The sequence below is a fragment of the Mixophyes fleayi genome, chromosome 2 (genome assembly GCF_038048845.1).
Source record: "Mixophyes fleayi isolate aMixFle1 chromosome 2, aMixFle1.hap1, whole genome shotgun sequence".
In the NCBI taxonomy this organism is placed as follows: domain Eukaryota; kingdom Metazoa; phylum Chordata; class Amphibia; order Anura; family Limnodynastidae; genus Mixophyes; species Mixophyes fleayi.
In genome coordinates, this window is record NC_134403.1 from 161,849,466 (window position 1) to 161,867,934 (window position 18,469).

An 18,469-nucleotide genomic window follows, 5' to 3' on the forward strand; every position below is an offset into this window, starting at 1 on the left:
GATCTGTAGATATGTTTGTTGATGAATATGGGTCTAGGTCCACTCTGCTCTAACAGACAATACACTGCAGGATACGTCCAATACATATATTGAATATGAAGTCCCAAAAGAATGCACAAAACAAAAAAAAATTCTATTTATGTCACCTGTTAATAATATAGTCATTAATAGCAAAACATTTTTAAAAAATGGTTTTATTGTCATTTTTTTTTCTTTCCATAAAATACATTTATTAGAATATTATTAATGTCTACTGTGCATAAAATGTACATAAAATGAAAACACATTTTCTAGCTTGCGTACACGACCGTCATCACCAGTAATCAGCACTCAAACCTGACCTGTAGTTGATGCAAGGGATATGACAGTACAATACGTACCTCTGTAATGCCCAAAACTTGACTCAGATGTTGCTACATGCAATTGAGCTTGGCAAGCCCTTACTATACATTGACTACATGCATATGCCCATTCGCCTCTCTGTTCTGGCCCTGAAAAAGTAGAATGTAGTAAAGGTCCTCTGCACTCAAAGATAAATTGGATGTTCTTGCAGTCTCTGGTGTGTCATCCGGTTCTGAGCCTGCACAGAGCTTTTTGTGCTGAATATAAAGTCACAAAAGAACGCACAGGAAAGAAAAACTGTTCAATTAACGTCACCTGTTAATAATATAGTCATTAATGACAAAACATTAAAAAATAGAAAAAAAGTTTATTTATTTATTTTAAAAAATACATTTAGTAGGATGCTACTGTGCATAAAATACATTTTTGCTCTTGCTCCTGATTGCAAACACATGTTGTAGCATCATACACAGCAGTCATCACTAGTAATCAGCACTTACACCAGACCTGTAGCTGGTGCAAGTGATATGACAGAAAATCCCAGAATGCCCAAAGCTTGATTCAGATGCTGCTGTGTGCACTTAAGCTTGGCACGCCCTTACTGTACATTGCATACGTGTATACACCCATTCCCCTCCACATTCTGCCCCTGAAATATAAGGCTATAGCAAGGGTCCTTTGCACTTAAGGATAAGTTGGAAGCTGCTGCATTCACTGGCGTATATGGTCCTGTTCTGGACTTGTGCAATGTAATTGTGCGCAAGATACACAATGTATAACCATTTACACTGCTTAATGAACCAGGCCCACTGTGTTTATCTGTCGCTATTGTACATTGATATGGCAATGGCTTTAGGTGAAGAAGTACTAATAGATATTATCAACCTCGTGTCATTTTTTTCCTGGCTTCTGATTAATACCTGTGTAAAAAATAAAATAAATCCAGTTTTACAGAACCACTATAAATCTGTTAACTGCTGCAAGGACCCTAAATAGTATCCCTTAGTTTCATTGCCAAGCCTCTAATGACATATTGTATTCAAATGCTAAATATATGGTTTTTATTATGCTTCAATTCTGCAGTGAGCTTTTTCTGATCCCTGCTGTGAGCCAACAATCCAGCATCTGGGGTACTCATTGCTCTGCAATGCAGAGACCCATGCCTCCATAGAGCCCTTGTATCAGCAATCAATTAATTAACTTTCAATTATGGTACAATGTGCAAAGTGTGATTATCTCTCAGATATTATTATATATGTTCCATTACGTATATAAATTGTCTCATCTGGTGAATCTGCAATCAACCATTGTATACCTTTGAAACATTGACAGACCTCTATTCTGAACTTAAACAGTTAAGCATACTGGCCCGAACATTATAATTAGATTTGGTCATATTTTTTCATTCATACAAATACAGAAAAATAGTTCAGACGTTCAGAAAAATACACAGCAAAAGTTTAAAAAGGGTAGACATTTCTCAGCTCAATATGAGTCCATTTTTTTTCTATTAGAACATAAGTGCCTCTGCTTAGTTTCTTTGTAGTTCTTTTGAAGGCAGATTAATCATTATTACAATGTTCCATTGGTGAAAAGAACAGGTGATTTGTACAAAGCATAGTTCCCTAAAGTCACAGTGTAGTGATCTTTCTATTATTTCAGCTGCTATACATAATAATGGAAGAAATGTAAATGTAAAGGTTACAGTAATCAAGGCGAGTTTGCATACTTTTTATAAAAGTATGTAATAGGAATTTGCTCTCTATTGTTATAACCTGTGTTAGGCTGCTGATCAGGGAAGCATAGTTCATTGCACCATTCTGGTCTGACTCTTATCTAGCCTGGCTAAAGCTGGATCCGCCATAATGCAATCGTACTTCAGATGCGATTTCTGTAATGATTTTACCAATGACTGGAAGTCCCGATGAGTATGCAGATTCTTGTGTTCACACACTTACATGATTTACCGTCAGATCTGTGATCTGCACCTCTTATAATCATCTGCTGAAAAGATTGTGACTCTGTATACCGATATCTGCCTATGTTGCCAGTCATGAGTGCATACACATTTCCACATTTGCCCGACATCGTCCCATTGTCGAACAAGATTTTTTGGAAGAATAGAAAATCAAATCAAACCATGCGATGCGCACTACAAAACATATCATGGAAAAGTACACACTCCTGAATATATAACGGTCATTTATCATGTGATCTGCATGATAATTGCATTAGTGTGTAACCAGCATTAAACAAATATTTTTTCCCCCTAAGCGGACCAATTAGCACAGATGTAGCTAATTTGTTTTCATCCCAACTATATCTTAGTTTTCACTCTAAGGGGAGACATGATATAGTGTGACAAGTTTGGGTTGGGTCTTACATTTTCCTTCTTACAAAGTGTAAGGAAATACAGAGTTAAACAACACAGTTGAACAAACAGGGAACACCCATGATACCTGCCAGTAGCAAGCTTCACCTGCTGCAGCCTGCTACTCCTTGACATTGTAATTATATATATGTTTAATCTTATTTCTCTGCTTAACCCTGACAATCCAGCAGCTAAACTGCTGCTATCTCGTGGATCCTGCCCTTTCACTTGGTACTTCTTCTTTCCACATACTCTCTCACCTCTATTTATCACCACTTCACTCCTACCGCAGTCTCTTCACTGCACTCCTGTCATTTATTACCCCTCCCAGTATTTTCCCATTGGCTTTGTATTTACTGCTCTTAGCTCGTTATTGTACTGCATTGCCTTTGTGCTGCCATAACATAACATTGCTTTGCCATAGTGTTGCATTGCTGACTACTTTGCCACTTTCATACTTCCCTTGCCACCATCTGGATATCTACATTACCTAGGCTCAGACATCATCATGGCCCCTGCACCCTCTAGACCCCTGCACCATCCTGGACTTTGCCCAAATGGGCACCTACACCATCTGGTCCCTCCAGGACTCTGTACCACCTAGGCCCCTGCATCATCATGGTCTCACCTAGACCTCTCTACATCATGGTCTCAGTATCTTGTAGACCTCTGCACCATAGTGAACCCCACTATGACTATTGTTCTCATTTGCTCCTTTTGTCTCTCATTATCCACTCCTTTTAGAATGTAAGTTCTTATGGAAAGAATTCTCTACCCTATGTACCGCCCTCATGGCAGTACTGCTTGGCTGGGTACACACTACAGGTTTTTTACCTGATTATCATGCCGACCACACGATAAACGACCATTGGGTCTGATATTGCATTAGTGTGCATGTTCATGTTTCATTGTTCCAAAACACATCATTTCGTTTGATTTGATTTTATACATGGGCTAAAAATCTCAATAAACGATGGAACCATATTGGTCAAATTCTGCAGTGTGAGTTTACAGAGTCACGATCTTTTCAGCCAATGGTTTTATGACAGATGAAGAGCACAGATCTAAAGGTAAATTGTGAAAAACGTGTATAGTGTGTACACGTGAATCGGCATGCTAATCGGGACTTTCAGTCTTTTGTGAAATCATTAACAATATTGCATCAGGAGAAATTTCCTGTTGTGTGCACCCAGCCTAAATCTCATGTCTGCTCACTCTCAGACCCCCTCTCTGTTCCTGATTTGACTTATGATGAATTGTTTTTGCATGTGATACAATCTGTTCTGTTAATTGCATCCATGCATTTATAATTCTGCTTATCTGTACCCATTGTTCTTATCTGTACGTACTTATGTAATTTTGTTGTATGTTTCTATGTACAGCGCTGTGGAAGCCTTATGGTGCTTTAAAAATAAAATATAATAATAATAATAACAATAATAATAATAATAATAATACGAATACCATATACCAAGTAATAGCAAACAATCCTCTTCAGCTGAATGAATGATGAATGTGTGGGTCCAAGAGGTGTGATCCTGTTCATTTTGTTTTAGTACTGTTGAATTCTGTCAGACTCTTCGTGTACCAATACTTAGATACACAGCGTACACAGGAAATGTTCCAATAAGTTGATGTAAGCTAACTAGGGATGTGCACCGGCCACTTTTCGAGTTTTGGGTTTTGGGTTCTGATTACCTTAAGGTTTTGGGTTCTAATGGGTTTTGCCAAAACACCTCCCTCAAGGTTTTGGGTTTTGGGTTCTGATTTTTTTTTTAAAAAGCACAAGAACTACTAAAATCCTGTTTTTTTATTTGTTTTCACTCCTACGCTATTATTAACCTCAATAACATTCATTTTCACTAATTTCCAGTCTATTCTGAACACCTCACACCTCACAATATTGTTTTTAGGCCAAAAGGTTGCACTGAGGTAGCTGGATGACTAAGCTAAGCGACACAAGTGGGCGGCACAAACACTTGGCCCATCTAGGAGTGGCACTGCAGTGGCAGACAGGATGGCAGTTTGAAAAGCTAGGCCCCAAAGAGCACATAATGCCAAAAAAAGAGGTGCAAGATGGAATTGTCTTTGGGCCCTCCCACCCACCCTGATGTTGTTGAAATAGGACATGCGCACTTTAACAAACCAAGCTTTTCAGTGACAGGGCCTACCAAACAACTGTGGCTGAAATGATTGGTTTGTTTGGGCCCCCACACAAAAAAAGCTATTCATCTCTCCCTGTACAAAGTAAACTGGCTCTACTGAGGCAAGATGTCGTCCTCATTCTCATCCTCTGATTCCTCGCCCCCTTCAGTGTGTACTTCCTCATCCCCACACATTATCAATTCGTCCCCGCTGGACTCCACAATCACAGGTCCCTCTGAAGTCTCTGGAGGCCTTTGCTGGTCTTCATTGAAGAATTGATAATTCTTTTTGATGAACATCATCTTCTCCACATTTTGCGGAAGCAACCTCCTTCGCCGCTCACTGACTAGGTTCCCCGCTGCACTAAAAACTCTTTCGGAGTACACACTGGAGGGGGGACAACTCAGGTAAAATAGAGCCAGTTTGTACAGGGGCTTCCAAACTGCCTTTTTTTCCTGCCAGTAAAAGTAAGGACTGTCTGACATGTCTACTTGGATGCTGTCAGCAAAGTAATCCTCCACCATTTTTTCAATGGTGACAGCATCCAATGCAGCGACAGTAGACATGTCAGCAATCGTTGGCAGGTCCTTCAGTCCGGACCAGATGTTCTCTGCCTCCCCGCCAGCGGGTCGTTTAGGAAATCTCAGCTGTTTCCTCGCAGCCACAGGTGTGGAAGATAATGAAGGAGGAGCTGTTGGCATGTCACGGTCTTCTTCAGATGACAATCTCTTGATCAGCAGGTCTTTGCACCGCTGTATACTTGTGTCCACCGGAAACAGAGACACAACATACGCTTTAAACCGAGGATTGAGCACGGTGGCCAGAATGTATTCCTCTGACTTTAAAAGAGTGACCACCCTCAGATCCTGGCAAAGTGTACAAAGGGCTTCATCCACAAGAGCTACATGCTTTGTGGAATCGCAATGCTTTACCAGCTCCTCCCTCACTTTCTCCAGCTGCTTCTGCAACAGCCTGATCAGGGGAATCACCTGACTCAAGCTGGCAGTGTCGGAACTGACTTCTCGTGTGGCAAGTTCAAACGGCTGGAGAACCTTGCACAACATGGAAATCAGTCTCCACTGCGCTTGACTCAGGCGCATCCCCACTCCTTTGCCTATGTCGTTGGTGGCTGTATAGGCTTGAATGGCCTTTTGCTGCTCCTCCATCCTCTGCAGCATATGGAGGGTGGAGTTCCAGCGCGTCACAACCTCTTGTTTAAGGTGTAGGCAGGGCAGGTTCAGGCTTTTTTGATGGTGCTCAAGTCTTCGGTAGGCAGTTGCAGAATGGCAAAAGTGTCCCGCAATTTTGCGGGCCACCGCAAGCATATCCTGCACACCCCTGTCACTTTTAAGACAATGCTGCACCACCAAATTTATTGTGTGGGCAAAACATGCCATGTGCTGGAAATTGCCAATATGTAATGCCCGCACAATGTTACTGGCGTTGTCCGACACCACAAATCCCCAGGAGAGTGTAAGTGGGGTAAGCCACTGCGAGATGATTTCCCTCAGTTTCTCTAAGAGGTTGTCGGTGTTGTGCCTCTTACTGAAACCGGTGATACACAACGTTGCCTGCCTTGGAACGAGCAGGCGTTTCGGAGATGCTGCTACTGATGCTGCTGCTGCTGTTGCTGCGAAAGGCGATGCATCTACCCAGTGGGCTGTCACAGTCATATAGTCCTTAGTTTGCCCTGAACCACTTGTCCACATGTCCATGGTTAAGTGGACAGTGGGTACAACCGCATTTTTCAGAGCACTGAGGACACTTTTTCGTACTTCTCTGTACATCCCGGGTATCGCCTGCCTAGTGAAGTGAAATCTAGACGGGATTTGGTACCAGGTACACAATACTTCCATCAACCTTCTAAATCCCACTCCACTGATGGCGGACACCGGACGCACGTCTAACACCAACATAGCTGTCAAGGCTGCAGTTATCCGCTTTGCTATAGGATGACTGCTGTCGTACTTCGTGCTCATGGCAAACGACTGTTGTACGGTCAATTGCTTAGTGAAAGACGTAGCGGTCTTACGACTTCCCCACTGGGAAGATGACCGACTCCCAACAGCAACAGCAGCAGCGGCAGTAGTAGGCGTACCACTGCAGGATCCTCCGGAAGAATCCCGGATTGGAGAGGACTCAGTCATGCCGGTGACATGGCCTGCAGGAGTATCTCCGATCCAGATCGAGGAGGAAATTGACGAGGAGGGTGTTGCTGGTGTGGATACAACAGCACCAAGGGATTTAGGTGTCCCTGGACTGCTGACGGTCCTAGCCACAGTTCCTGAACTAAACACAGATTTATGAAGGTTCTTCATGTGACATATAAGAGAAGATGTCCCTAGGTGGCCAAGATCCTTACCCCTGCTTATTGCAGCTTTACATAAGGTACATATGGCAATACATTTGTTGTCCGGATTGGGATAGAAATAATTCCAGACCGAAGAGGTGGATTTATTGGTCTTCTGGCCAGGCATGACAATGGGCTTTTTCATCCCATGGACAACAACTGTTTCCCCCCCTGGTGCCTCATTTAAGAAAACCACATCAGCATCCTCCTCGTCAAGTCCCTCCTCAGCGCCAGCTACATCAATATCCTCCTCCTGGTGTACAACATTGACACCTTCATTATCCAAATCTGTAACTGCACTGTGGGTGATCCTTCCAGCATATGCAGAGGGCGTGCTGCAAATGGTGGAAGGAGCCACCTCTTCCCGTACAGTGATGGGAAGGTCAGGCTTCGCAACCACCAACACCCTTGGACTCGCCTTGGGGATTTGTGATGCCATGTCTTTAGAAGGCAGAGTTGTTTGCTGTGTTTTTGATGACAGCTTAACTCTCTTAAATTTTTTAAGGGGGGGAGGAGGAGGGCTTTGATCGTTGTGTGAAGATGAACCACTAGTCATGAACACGGGCCAGGGCCTATGCCGTTCCTTGCCACTCCGTGTCGTAAATGGCATATTGGCAAGTTTACGTTTCTCCTCAGATGATTTTAATTTCTTTTTTTTCATCATTTTATTGACCTTTGGCTTTTTGGATTTTACATGCCCTCTACTATGACTTTGGGCATCGGCCTTGGCAGACGACGTTGATGGCATTTCATTGTCTATGTCATGACTAGTGGCAGCAGCTTCAGCATTAGGAGGAAGTGGTTCTTGATCTTTCCCTACTTTATCCTCCAAATTTTTGTACTCTAATATATGCAGCACAAGAGAGTGTACCTCTAAACCACACACACCCGGCAAAGGCTTTAAAAATTAAATGCGGCACAGGACAGTACCACTGGACTGGAGTTATATAGTAGTACCACTGGACTTATACTGCAGGATCAGGGAACTTTGTTATATAGCAGTACCAATGGACTTATACTGCAGGATCAGTGAACTTTGTTATATAGCAGTACCAATGGACTTATACTGCAGGATCAGTGAATTTTGTTATATAGCAGTACCAATGGACTTATACTGCAGGATCAGTGAACTTTGTTATATAGCAGTACCAATGGACTTATACTGCAGAATCAGTGAACTTTGTTATATAGCAGGCTAGCAGTACCACTGGACTTATACTGCAGGATCAGTGAACTTTGTTATATAGCAGTACCACTGGCCTTATACTGCAGGATCAGTGAACTTTGTTATATAGCAGTACCAATAAACTTATATTGCAGGATCGGTGAACTTTGTTATATAGCAGTACCACTGGACTTATACTGCAGGATCAGTGAACTTTGTTATATAGCAGTACCAATGGACTTATACTGCAGGATCAGTGAACTTTGTTATATAGCAGTACCACTGGACTTATACTGCAGGATCAGTGAACTTTGTTATATAGCAGTACCAATGGACTTATACTGCAGGATCAGTGAACTTTGTTATATAGCAGTACCACTGGACTTATACTGCAGGATCAGTGAACTTTGTTATATAGCAGTACCAATGGACTTATACTGCAGGATCAGTGAACTTTGTTATATAGCAGTACCACTGGACTTATACTGCAGGATCAGTGAACTTTGTTATATAGCAGTACCAATGGACTTATACTGCAGGATAAGTGAACTTTGTTATATAGCAGTACCACTGGACTTATACTGCAGGATCAGTGAACTTTGTTATATAGCAGTACCAATGGACTTATACTGCAGGATTAGTGAATTTTGTTATATAGCAGTACCACTGGACTTATACTGCAGGATCAGTGAACTTTGTTATATAGCAGTACCAGTGGACTTACACTGCAGGATCAGTGAACTTTGTTATATAGCAGTACCAGTGGACTTACACTGCAGGATCAGTGAACTTTGTTATATAGCAGACTAACAGTACCACTCGACTTATACTGCAGGATCAGTGAACTTTGTTATATAGCAGTACCAATGGACTTATACTGCAGGATCAGTGAACTTTGTTATATAGCAGTACCACTGGACTTATACTGCAGGATCAGTGAACTTTGTTATATAGCAGTACAAATGGACTTATACTGCAGGATCAGTGAACTTTGTTATATAGCAGTACCAGTGGACTTATACTGCAGGATCAGTGAACTTTGTTATATAGCAGTACCAATGGACTTATACTGCAGGATCAGGGAACTTTGTTATATAGCAGTACCAATGGACTTATACTGCAGGATCAGTGAACTTTGTTATATAGCAGTACCAATGGACTTATACTGCAGGATCAGTGAACTTTGTTATATAGCAGTACCAATGGACTTATACTGCAGGATCAGTGAATTTTGTTATATAGCAGTACCACTGGACTTATACTGCAGGATCAGTGAACTTTGTTATATAGCAGTACAAATGGACTTATACTGCAGGATCAGTGAACTTTGTTATATAGCAGTACCAGTGGACTTATACTGCAGGATCAGTGAACTTTGTTATATAGCAGTACCAATGGACTTATACTGCAGGATCAGTGAACTTTGTTATATAGCAGTACCAATGGACTTATACTGCAGGATCAGTGAACTTTGTTATATAGCAGTACCAATGGACTTACACTGCAGGATCAGTGAACTTTGTTATTTAGCAGACTAACAGTACCACTGGATTTATACTGCAGGATCAGTGAACTTTGTTATATAGCAGTACCAATGGACTTATACTGCAGGATCAGTGAACTTTGTTATATAGCAGTACCAATGGACTTATACTGCAGGATCAGTGAACTTTGTTATATAGCAGTACCAATGGACTTATACTGCAGGATCAGTGAACTTTGTTATATAGCAGTACCAATGGACTTATACTGCAGGATCAGTGAACTTTGTTATATAGCAGTACCAATGGACTTATACTGCAGGATCAGTGAACTTTGTTATATAGCAGTACCAATGGACTTACACTGCAGGATCAGTGAACTTTGTTATATAGCAGACTAACAGTACCACTGGATTTATACTGCAGGATCAGTGAACTTTGTTATATAGCAGTACCAATGGACTTATACTGCAGGATCAGTGAACTTTGTTATATAGCAGTACCAATGGACTTACACTGCAGGATCAGTGAACTTTGTTATATAGCAGACTAACAGTACCACTGGATTTATACTGCAGGATCAGTGAACTTTGTTATATAGCAGTACCAATGGACTTATACTGCAGGATCAGTGAACTTTGTTATATAGCAGTACCAATGGACTTATACTGCAGGATCAGTGAACTTTGTTATATAGCAGTACCACTGGACTTATACTGCAGGATCAGTGAACTTTGTTATATAGCAGACTAACAGTACCACTGGATTTATACTGCAGGATCAGTGAACTTTGTTATATAGCAGTACCAATGGACTTATACTGCAGGATCAGTGAACTTTGTTATATAGCAGTACCAATGGACTTATACTGCAGGATCAGTGAACTTTGTTATATAGCAGTACCACTGGACTTATACTGCAGGATCAGTGAACTTTGTTATAGAGCAGTACCACTGGACTTACACTGCAGGATCAGTGAACTTTGTTATATAGCAGACTAACAGTACCACTGGATTTATACTGCAGGATCAGTGAACTTTGTTATATAGCAGTACCAATGGACTTATACTGCAGGATCAGTGAACTTTGTTATATAGCAGTACAATGGACTTATACTGCAGGATCAGTGAACTTTGTTATATAGCAGTACCACTGGACTTATACTGCAGGATCAGTGAACTTTGTTATAGAGCAGTACCACTGGACTTATACTGCAGGATCAGTGAACTTTGTTATATAGCAGTACCAATGGACTTATTGGAGGAAACTGAGTAACAAGAATCGCTGGGGTTATGTGAAATACCCTACCTAGTAAAAACTGGGGAGCGATTCTTGGTTGAAATAAGAGGCAATGAGGATAGGTGAAACAAAACGCTAACGCTTCTTGGCTTTTTCAAGCAAAAGTCTGAAAGCTTTTTTCAAGCCAAGCTCCAATGCCCGAGTGAAGATGGCGGCGGGCAGCGGGGACTAATATTAATCCGGATCTCGCGAGATCCGACGCTGGGATTATGACGTTAAACCTTGTTTTCATTTTTGCGATCGGCGGGAATACCCGAACAGTGCTCGGATTAGGCTCGGATCGGCACTGTTCGGGGGTGTTCGGATTAAGAGAATCCGAGCCCGCTTATCCCTAAAGCTAACACCCCTGAAACTGTACTGTTAAATTACAGGGAATTTAAATCACTAAGTAATCTTTAATCAGGGATAATACAGACAGCAATAATAGAAAATCAGATATGAAAATATTTTGGAATGCCAGTGAGAGATAAATGTATTGAAATGGTGTTGCAAATGAGTGTATGCTGTGCTTGTGGAGACTTCCACCAGTTAAATATACCTGAAATAAGGTCAAATGCCAGTATGTCTGGATTCTTGAGATTCTATTTTGATGTCCCCTGGTAAATCCCAATCTCTACAGTAAAATACATTACAAATCAACTTACAGTACACTCTCAATATAATCATGTAAAGGAAATACATATGTATTAAATAAATATATGCCTTTTCCAAAGTACATTACAAATCAACTTAAAGTACACTCTCAATATAATCATGTAAAGGAAATACATATGTATTAAATAAATATATGCCTTTTCCAAAGTACTTTACCACTGAGCTTGACTCAAGATCCTTAGTGATATCTATTGTGTTGCCGTGTGTATACTGATATGTGTAACCTCTAGTGTGTTAATAAATGAAGTTTGCAAGTTATAGAAAATAAACTTTTCAAAAAAACAATTATAATGTTATCTTAGCTAGAAGTCCTTGAAACGTGTAAAATATAGTGCTTTTTGTGCCTTTCACCCTAACAATGTTCAGGTAATCAGAGCTAGACTGGCCCACTTACCCAGTTTAAGCATATCATGTACAACAGCTGCACAAAAAGTTTAGGGTCCCCCAAAAATTACCAGTACCAGCGCTAGGCTTTGCCATTCAGGGCAGGTAAGAGCGTGAGGTCCCCACAGCCATAGTGACCACCGGCTCTAGGTCAGTCAGCAGGGTGCTGGATTCTCTTAGGGAATGTGAACGACCTGTGCTGACTAGCACTAGGGCTAGTCCCAGACCAATGGGTGGTGGGTGTGAGTTAATATGCAAAATATAGACTAAAGTAATCATTTTATCAGTGATCACTGCAGGTCCCAGCATGTGCAGGTCACCATTAACTGTTTGGGCATTCTGGCACACTAGTACTAAATGCACCAGCATACCCAAGGCTGCCAGGGCATGCTGGCACTTGAAAACCACAAGTGCCAGCATGCCCTGACAGCCATGGGTTAGGGGTATGCTGGGACCTGTAGTGCACCAGTTTCCAGCATTGTATAACTTACCCTAGAATGATCAAATGCAGCTACTGATTAGTTGTCATTGTTTACTGCACATTTGCATTGCATTATTTATTATTATTATTAATAATAATAATAATAATAATAATAATAATAATAATAATAATAATAATTTAATTAAAGTACAATGCTTAACACACTTAAGTGGTGCTGCTGATTCTGTCTACCTGTGGTGTAGAGATTAACATTAAAAACGAAAACAAACTGAAATATTCCATTCTGTAACAGATATTAAGTGTATAAGTATTTAATCTGAAAATGATGAAAGATGACAGATACACCTTAAAATAAAACATTATTTTTAGCAATTTTTACATTAATTAGCATGCATTTTGCATTTACAGCATATATCAATAGAAATCCTCAATTCATTTTGATACAAAAATAATGATTTCATTATTCATAGGGGGAAATTCAATTAGCCACGAAGTGCCTCCCGAACGTCTGTGAGATCAGACAAAAATCTCTGCTTATCTTTCCTCGCACCCCATAAAGGTGCGATGGAAAATGAGCAGAGATTTTTACCCTAATTAGCGGAAATGTGCGCAACATGGCCAACAATTCAATCTCCCCATATGATTTTATTATTATTAATAGTCTTTAATATAGGTTAATCTACCTTTTCTATTTTATTGCAGATGAGACACCAACAAACAACTCCCAGCTGGGTAAGTTGATTTTATTTCATTATAATCATTTTATTAAAACAAGCAAACAAAAAGCCTACACATACACTAATACAGTGTTTCCAGCATTACAAGGTTGTCATCACATTCAAAATTGTTTCCAGGATTAAGAAAAACCATTAATAAGTAATTCTTATGGTAAGATTTCTGTAGTTTGGTAGAAGCCACAAAACTGTGGAGTAACTTCTGATCCATTACTTCACTCATAATACATCTATTGACAGATAGATGAGTGGACGCACACTCAAACAGGCTGAATCTATGGATCTCGGTGAATGTAGAATACAGAGAGCTGCAGAATTTTGTATTTTGTATTACTAATATAATTATATAATAATTGCATTTTTGACTTGGCTGCTGTGTTCTCCATTTAAACAGCAAGAAGGTACAACTCCCTCATAAAGTATGCATTGCAGGGGCAAACAACCAGTGGTTATGACAAGCATGCAAGGAGCATGGCTATTATTTTAGACAGTGCAAGGACGTTCTCCAGCCCTTTCCCTAGCCTTCAAATACACGGGCAATGCTGTGTGCACCAATGTTAGGTGCACGTAAGTTCCCCTTCAGGAGCTGTGGATGAGTGTTAAAATGTGAAGTGAGTCACCTCCCAACTGTCCTTGCAGTTGGGACAAAGTCCGGACTGAGCAAGACAGTTTCCCAAAATCAAGACTGCCCCACTGGAATCAGGATAATTGGCAGACTGTCTTGCTTTCTCCTACCTGTTCTTCTAGCTTTCACTACCTTTTGCTGTTTGTGTCTTAAATTCAGTTGCTACTTGTCTAATTCAATCCTGGAATGTTGGGTCCCTGTTTGGAAGAAAGATAGGTACATGAAACCTGGAAAATTAGCAATGAGTGATACTCAAGGCATCTCTGACCCCAACCAGCACCAAAATTAAATCAATAGCACTGATGTTTAAAAATTTGTCTTCTAGCCTGGCAAACAGCCCTTGTATTAAATTAAGGGTATTTCTATTTTCCCACAAGCCGACACAACAAAAAATTAATAATATTCCAGTCTAATAAATTTAACTTCTTCCCCCAACATAAAACTAATAGTCTCAGACATTAAATTAGCAGTATTCTAATTTAATAAATAAATCTAACTCCCTTCTTTTCCCCAGACTTGGCCAAACATTCAACTATTAGCTCCCAAATCACCAGGGCCATAACTAGAAGTGTGCGATAGGGGCGACCGCCCATGGTGCAATGCTGAAAGGGGGCGCAATTTAGGAATGTTTTAGGTTCATTTGGTTAAAATTGAGGGCTTGGTGGCCAGCATTTGTCTTTCTCGGCCCAGGCGCTAAAATTCTAAGGTACGGCTCTTCAAATCACCCAAACATTTAATTTACAATCCATTCACCTCCATCTTAATTAATAGGCACTAACATGATACCACAATAAAATAAAAACATAAACCTTACAGGCACTAAAAATTACTAAGAATTCCTAAAAAGAATACTTGTTTGCTTCTAGAAAGAAACTATGCAACTCTTAAATAAATACTAGAAACAAAACAAAGGTGAAGGGGAAAAATCAGCACCATATTATTCTTAATAAATTAAACATGAAAAAAATGTATAAAGAAACTGACAAAAATGGCACAGATAATTCCAATAAAAACATATATGTTTATTAATATTTGTATATTAAACATCAAAGCAATTAAAAGCAAAGAAATACTACACTATTGTATTAAATACAATACCACCCACCTTACATTAAGAGCACCCCCCCCCCCCCCCCGTGCACAGTCACCTTCTATCTGGTGCAGTGTTGGAGAGCCAAATTCTTCTGTCTGTCTCTCATGCTGGCTGCAAACATTGGGCACCATGCATGTCATGTCGTGTGGTGGTGCCAGCCACCTGGAAGCATCCAGAGCTCCAGTGGGGGCTCAGCAGGGGGGTAGTTGTGCACCTGCATTGCTATGTATTCCTAATACTGAATAATAAAATCATAATGTCACTATTTATATTTTGTGACAATGCTAAGCTTGACATGGGCTCAGGCATGCTTGAAGCATTCATTTGTAATTACTATAGGTTTCATTTGAACACGACTGACCAGACTAAATATCTTTTTGGTGGGTTTTGTTTACCTGACATGTAGCTATTAGTAGTCATTTTAGATTGAAAACCATTATTTATTTTTTTTACATTGAAAAAATCAAATGTAGACAGAGCTAAAGTAAAATAAACTTGAATAAGTTGGTAATATAAGGGGGTGCACAATAAAAGGATGCCAAACTCATCTTGTTGTCCTCACAACAAAAGAATTAGAGGCATGTTGGCTGTTGCACTGATTTAACTTCTATGACCTGGAATTTGAAAGTGTTGTAGTTGCTGTCAATCAATTAATATGTGTTTTGTCGTTAAATGGTTCAGCATTTCCTACCACCCTAAAAGTTTAGCTTGTGATGTTTTACGCTATGAGGCATACTGCTATATCCTTTGCTTGTACATTTGCAGAGGTCCTACCTATGTTCTACCCTGTGCTTTTTAGCTTGTTTTTATGTGTTGGAGGTAAGCCTTAACTAATAAACTAATCTGCTCTATTATTTGTAATATCAATTTCTTTAATATATTTATTACTTTGAACAGAAAGGCTATATGAAATTTTGAATTCGGTTGTTGGATTAGACTGCACCACAAATGGTTTTACTATGGCTTAGCACATAAACCAATTACAATATAAAATTAATTTACTGTATCTATTTTTCTTGTTTCTTTTTTTTTTGCAGCTCAGCCACACAGTCCGCAGTTTCAGATGAACTCAGTAACCAGTGCACTTATCTCAGGAGTAGTAATCCTTGGTGTCACCAGCTTTTGCTTTTTCATAATCTCCCTTGCGCTCTTGAACAGGAAGAAGAAAAACAGCTTGGTTTTATGCGGCGTACAAAGCCCGGCTTTCAACTGAAAGAAAGAAACAATTTGCACTCTTATTTAATGATCATTTTAACCTCAGTACGTACAGTAAATGTACATTGTGTGGATATGTCATTAACATGTTATCATGCCATCCTAATGCTTTTTTGAAGTTCACATATTATCATATTTTAGCATATGCACTGTATTACATTGCTGAAAACAAGGAATGAGATGTAAATGTAGCGATTAATTAATAGATGTGAATTACCATGCTCAACATTTTCTTCTGTTTTATCTATTTGCAATGCGATAACCCAGTCATTTTAGTTGCTAAATTAAGCAATGCTCTAATTGAGAGCAACATGTTACTTTGATCTATTAGATATGCCTTAGTATGTAGTTCTGGACCTTCTATGATCAGATATCTGTTTGCTAAATACAGTATTAATCGATCAATTAAAACTATATCACTCATTTACATTATAGATTTCAAGAGATTTAGGTTTCAGGAAACTTACTTCTGAAAGTACAAAAAGTAACTCTGTTTAAATGCATGCTTTTATAATACACAGCCATTCAAACCAGGAAGGCTTTGATACTTGTAAATAAAGCACTTCTGTGGCCTGCTACAGAGGTTAATAGCTTTGCTAAGCAATATGCGTTTGAGCCATTAGTACATAGTGCTCAAACCAGTCAAGTGAATATATCCCCTATTTAAATAAATATGTATCAAGTGTAGTCACCATTGTATTATTGCAATTACCAAAACAACATTAATATTTTTTAAAAAAATAAAATGTCACTGGTCTTTCAAAGGACAGAAATGTTCATGAATATAAGTGAAACGTATTAATAGACTAGATAATAAAATAGTAAAAACATGTTAGGAAATATTGACTGTAACAAAAGACACTAACAACTATTATCCCCTGCATACAGCTTAATAAAACAAAAAAAACATTGAGACACATGTACTAAACAAATTTGTTTATTTTATTGTTACTGTTAAAAAAGCTGTGAACATATTACTGCTATTTATTAATGTGTGTAAGCTTTTAGATATTATTTTAGACACCATATAGAATGCAGAGAACTTAACTACATTTTTTAAGCATGTCATCAAATATCAAGCTCTGCATTTCATCTCAATATTAAGTACATATTGAATGTCATATTGTAGAGTAAAACCTCATTTTATTTTCATTTTTAATTTCTTAGGAACTTTGAAGTAAATCTTCACCTTTTTAATTTATGATTGTGTAGTGTGTTTTTTGCTTGGCATAATAGGTCTGGATATATCACCTATCCTAATACATTGAATTAACCACCGTCTTCCTAGTGTTGCTAGGTACATTATATCTTGAGTTAGACACAGAAAAGTAGTATTGAAGATATAAAGCGCTTTACCTGCATGTGGGTTACATATGAGTCTGTTCCTCTATGATCTATCCTCTTTCATATTGTATTTTGGAGAAGGAGCTGGCAGAAATCCAAAATTGTGTAGTTACAGAACCAAGGTAGGTAATATCCACACAAAGTATTCATTTTTGATAAGCATTGATAAGAAAAAGTTGCTTGAGTCAGTAATACCTCCAATATCATAAAACGTGATTTAAGTTTAGAAGGATAAGATGTTGGGTTCATCTCTTTGCAAGATTAAGTTTAACCTGCAGTGGAAACTCTATGAATGTACCTTTATCCTTCAGCTTTACTATCATCAAGAATTTGAAGTAATGTAGCCGGTCACGTATCTCTTTCCAAACTCATATGTAGGTAGAAGTGAAAGTTTCAAAACTGTTCTGTGGAATATGTGCCTTATTCTGCCTTTGGATGATTTGACTGCATAATTTAGCCATTATCACAGTTATATCCAAAGTACACCACACAGCAGAAGGAATTAATCACCATTCTTGCTTTAGCCATAGGTAAAATTGGGACATTTTCAAACCTGTTCTGTAGAATATTCATGCCATTCCAATTCTGGACATAGCATTTCCCACCTACAGTTAGCGGAATGTGGTCTCAGTGTTCCCAGGCCTATCCCAATCACACCACACAGCACAATGAATGGACTGTCATCCCACCTCTCTCCACAGACTATAGATTCAGCCAAATGTGAAATTACAAATACAGTGTGGAATGGCAATGCACAGAACAATGAAGCAAATGTGTAGCTCGACAATTGTATCACCGTAACAAGTACCTGTGGCACTTGGCCGG

At 39.3% G+C, this 18,469-nt stretch overlaps 1 protein-coding gene across 1 annotated transcript in view; it reads left to right on the forward strand.

Moving 5' to 3' along the window:
- LOC142140242 (zona pellucida-like domain-containing protein 1) overlaps positions 1–16,298 on the forward strand; it is a 69,797-nt gene extending 53,499 nt beyond the window's left edge. Inside the window, exons 9-10 of the mRNA XM_075198067.1 lie at positions 13,336–13,365; positions 16,123–16,298. Of these exons, the coding sequence (XP_075054168.1) occupies positions 13,336–13,365; positions 16,123–16,298 (206 nt within the window). The remainder of the gene's footprint in view (positions 1–13,335; positions 13,366–16,122) is intronic.
- Positions 16,299–18,469: the final 2,171 nt, after the last annotated feature.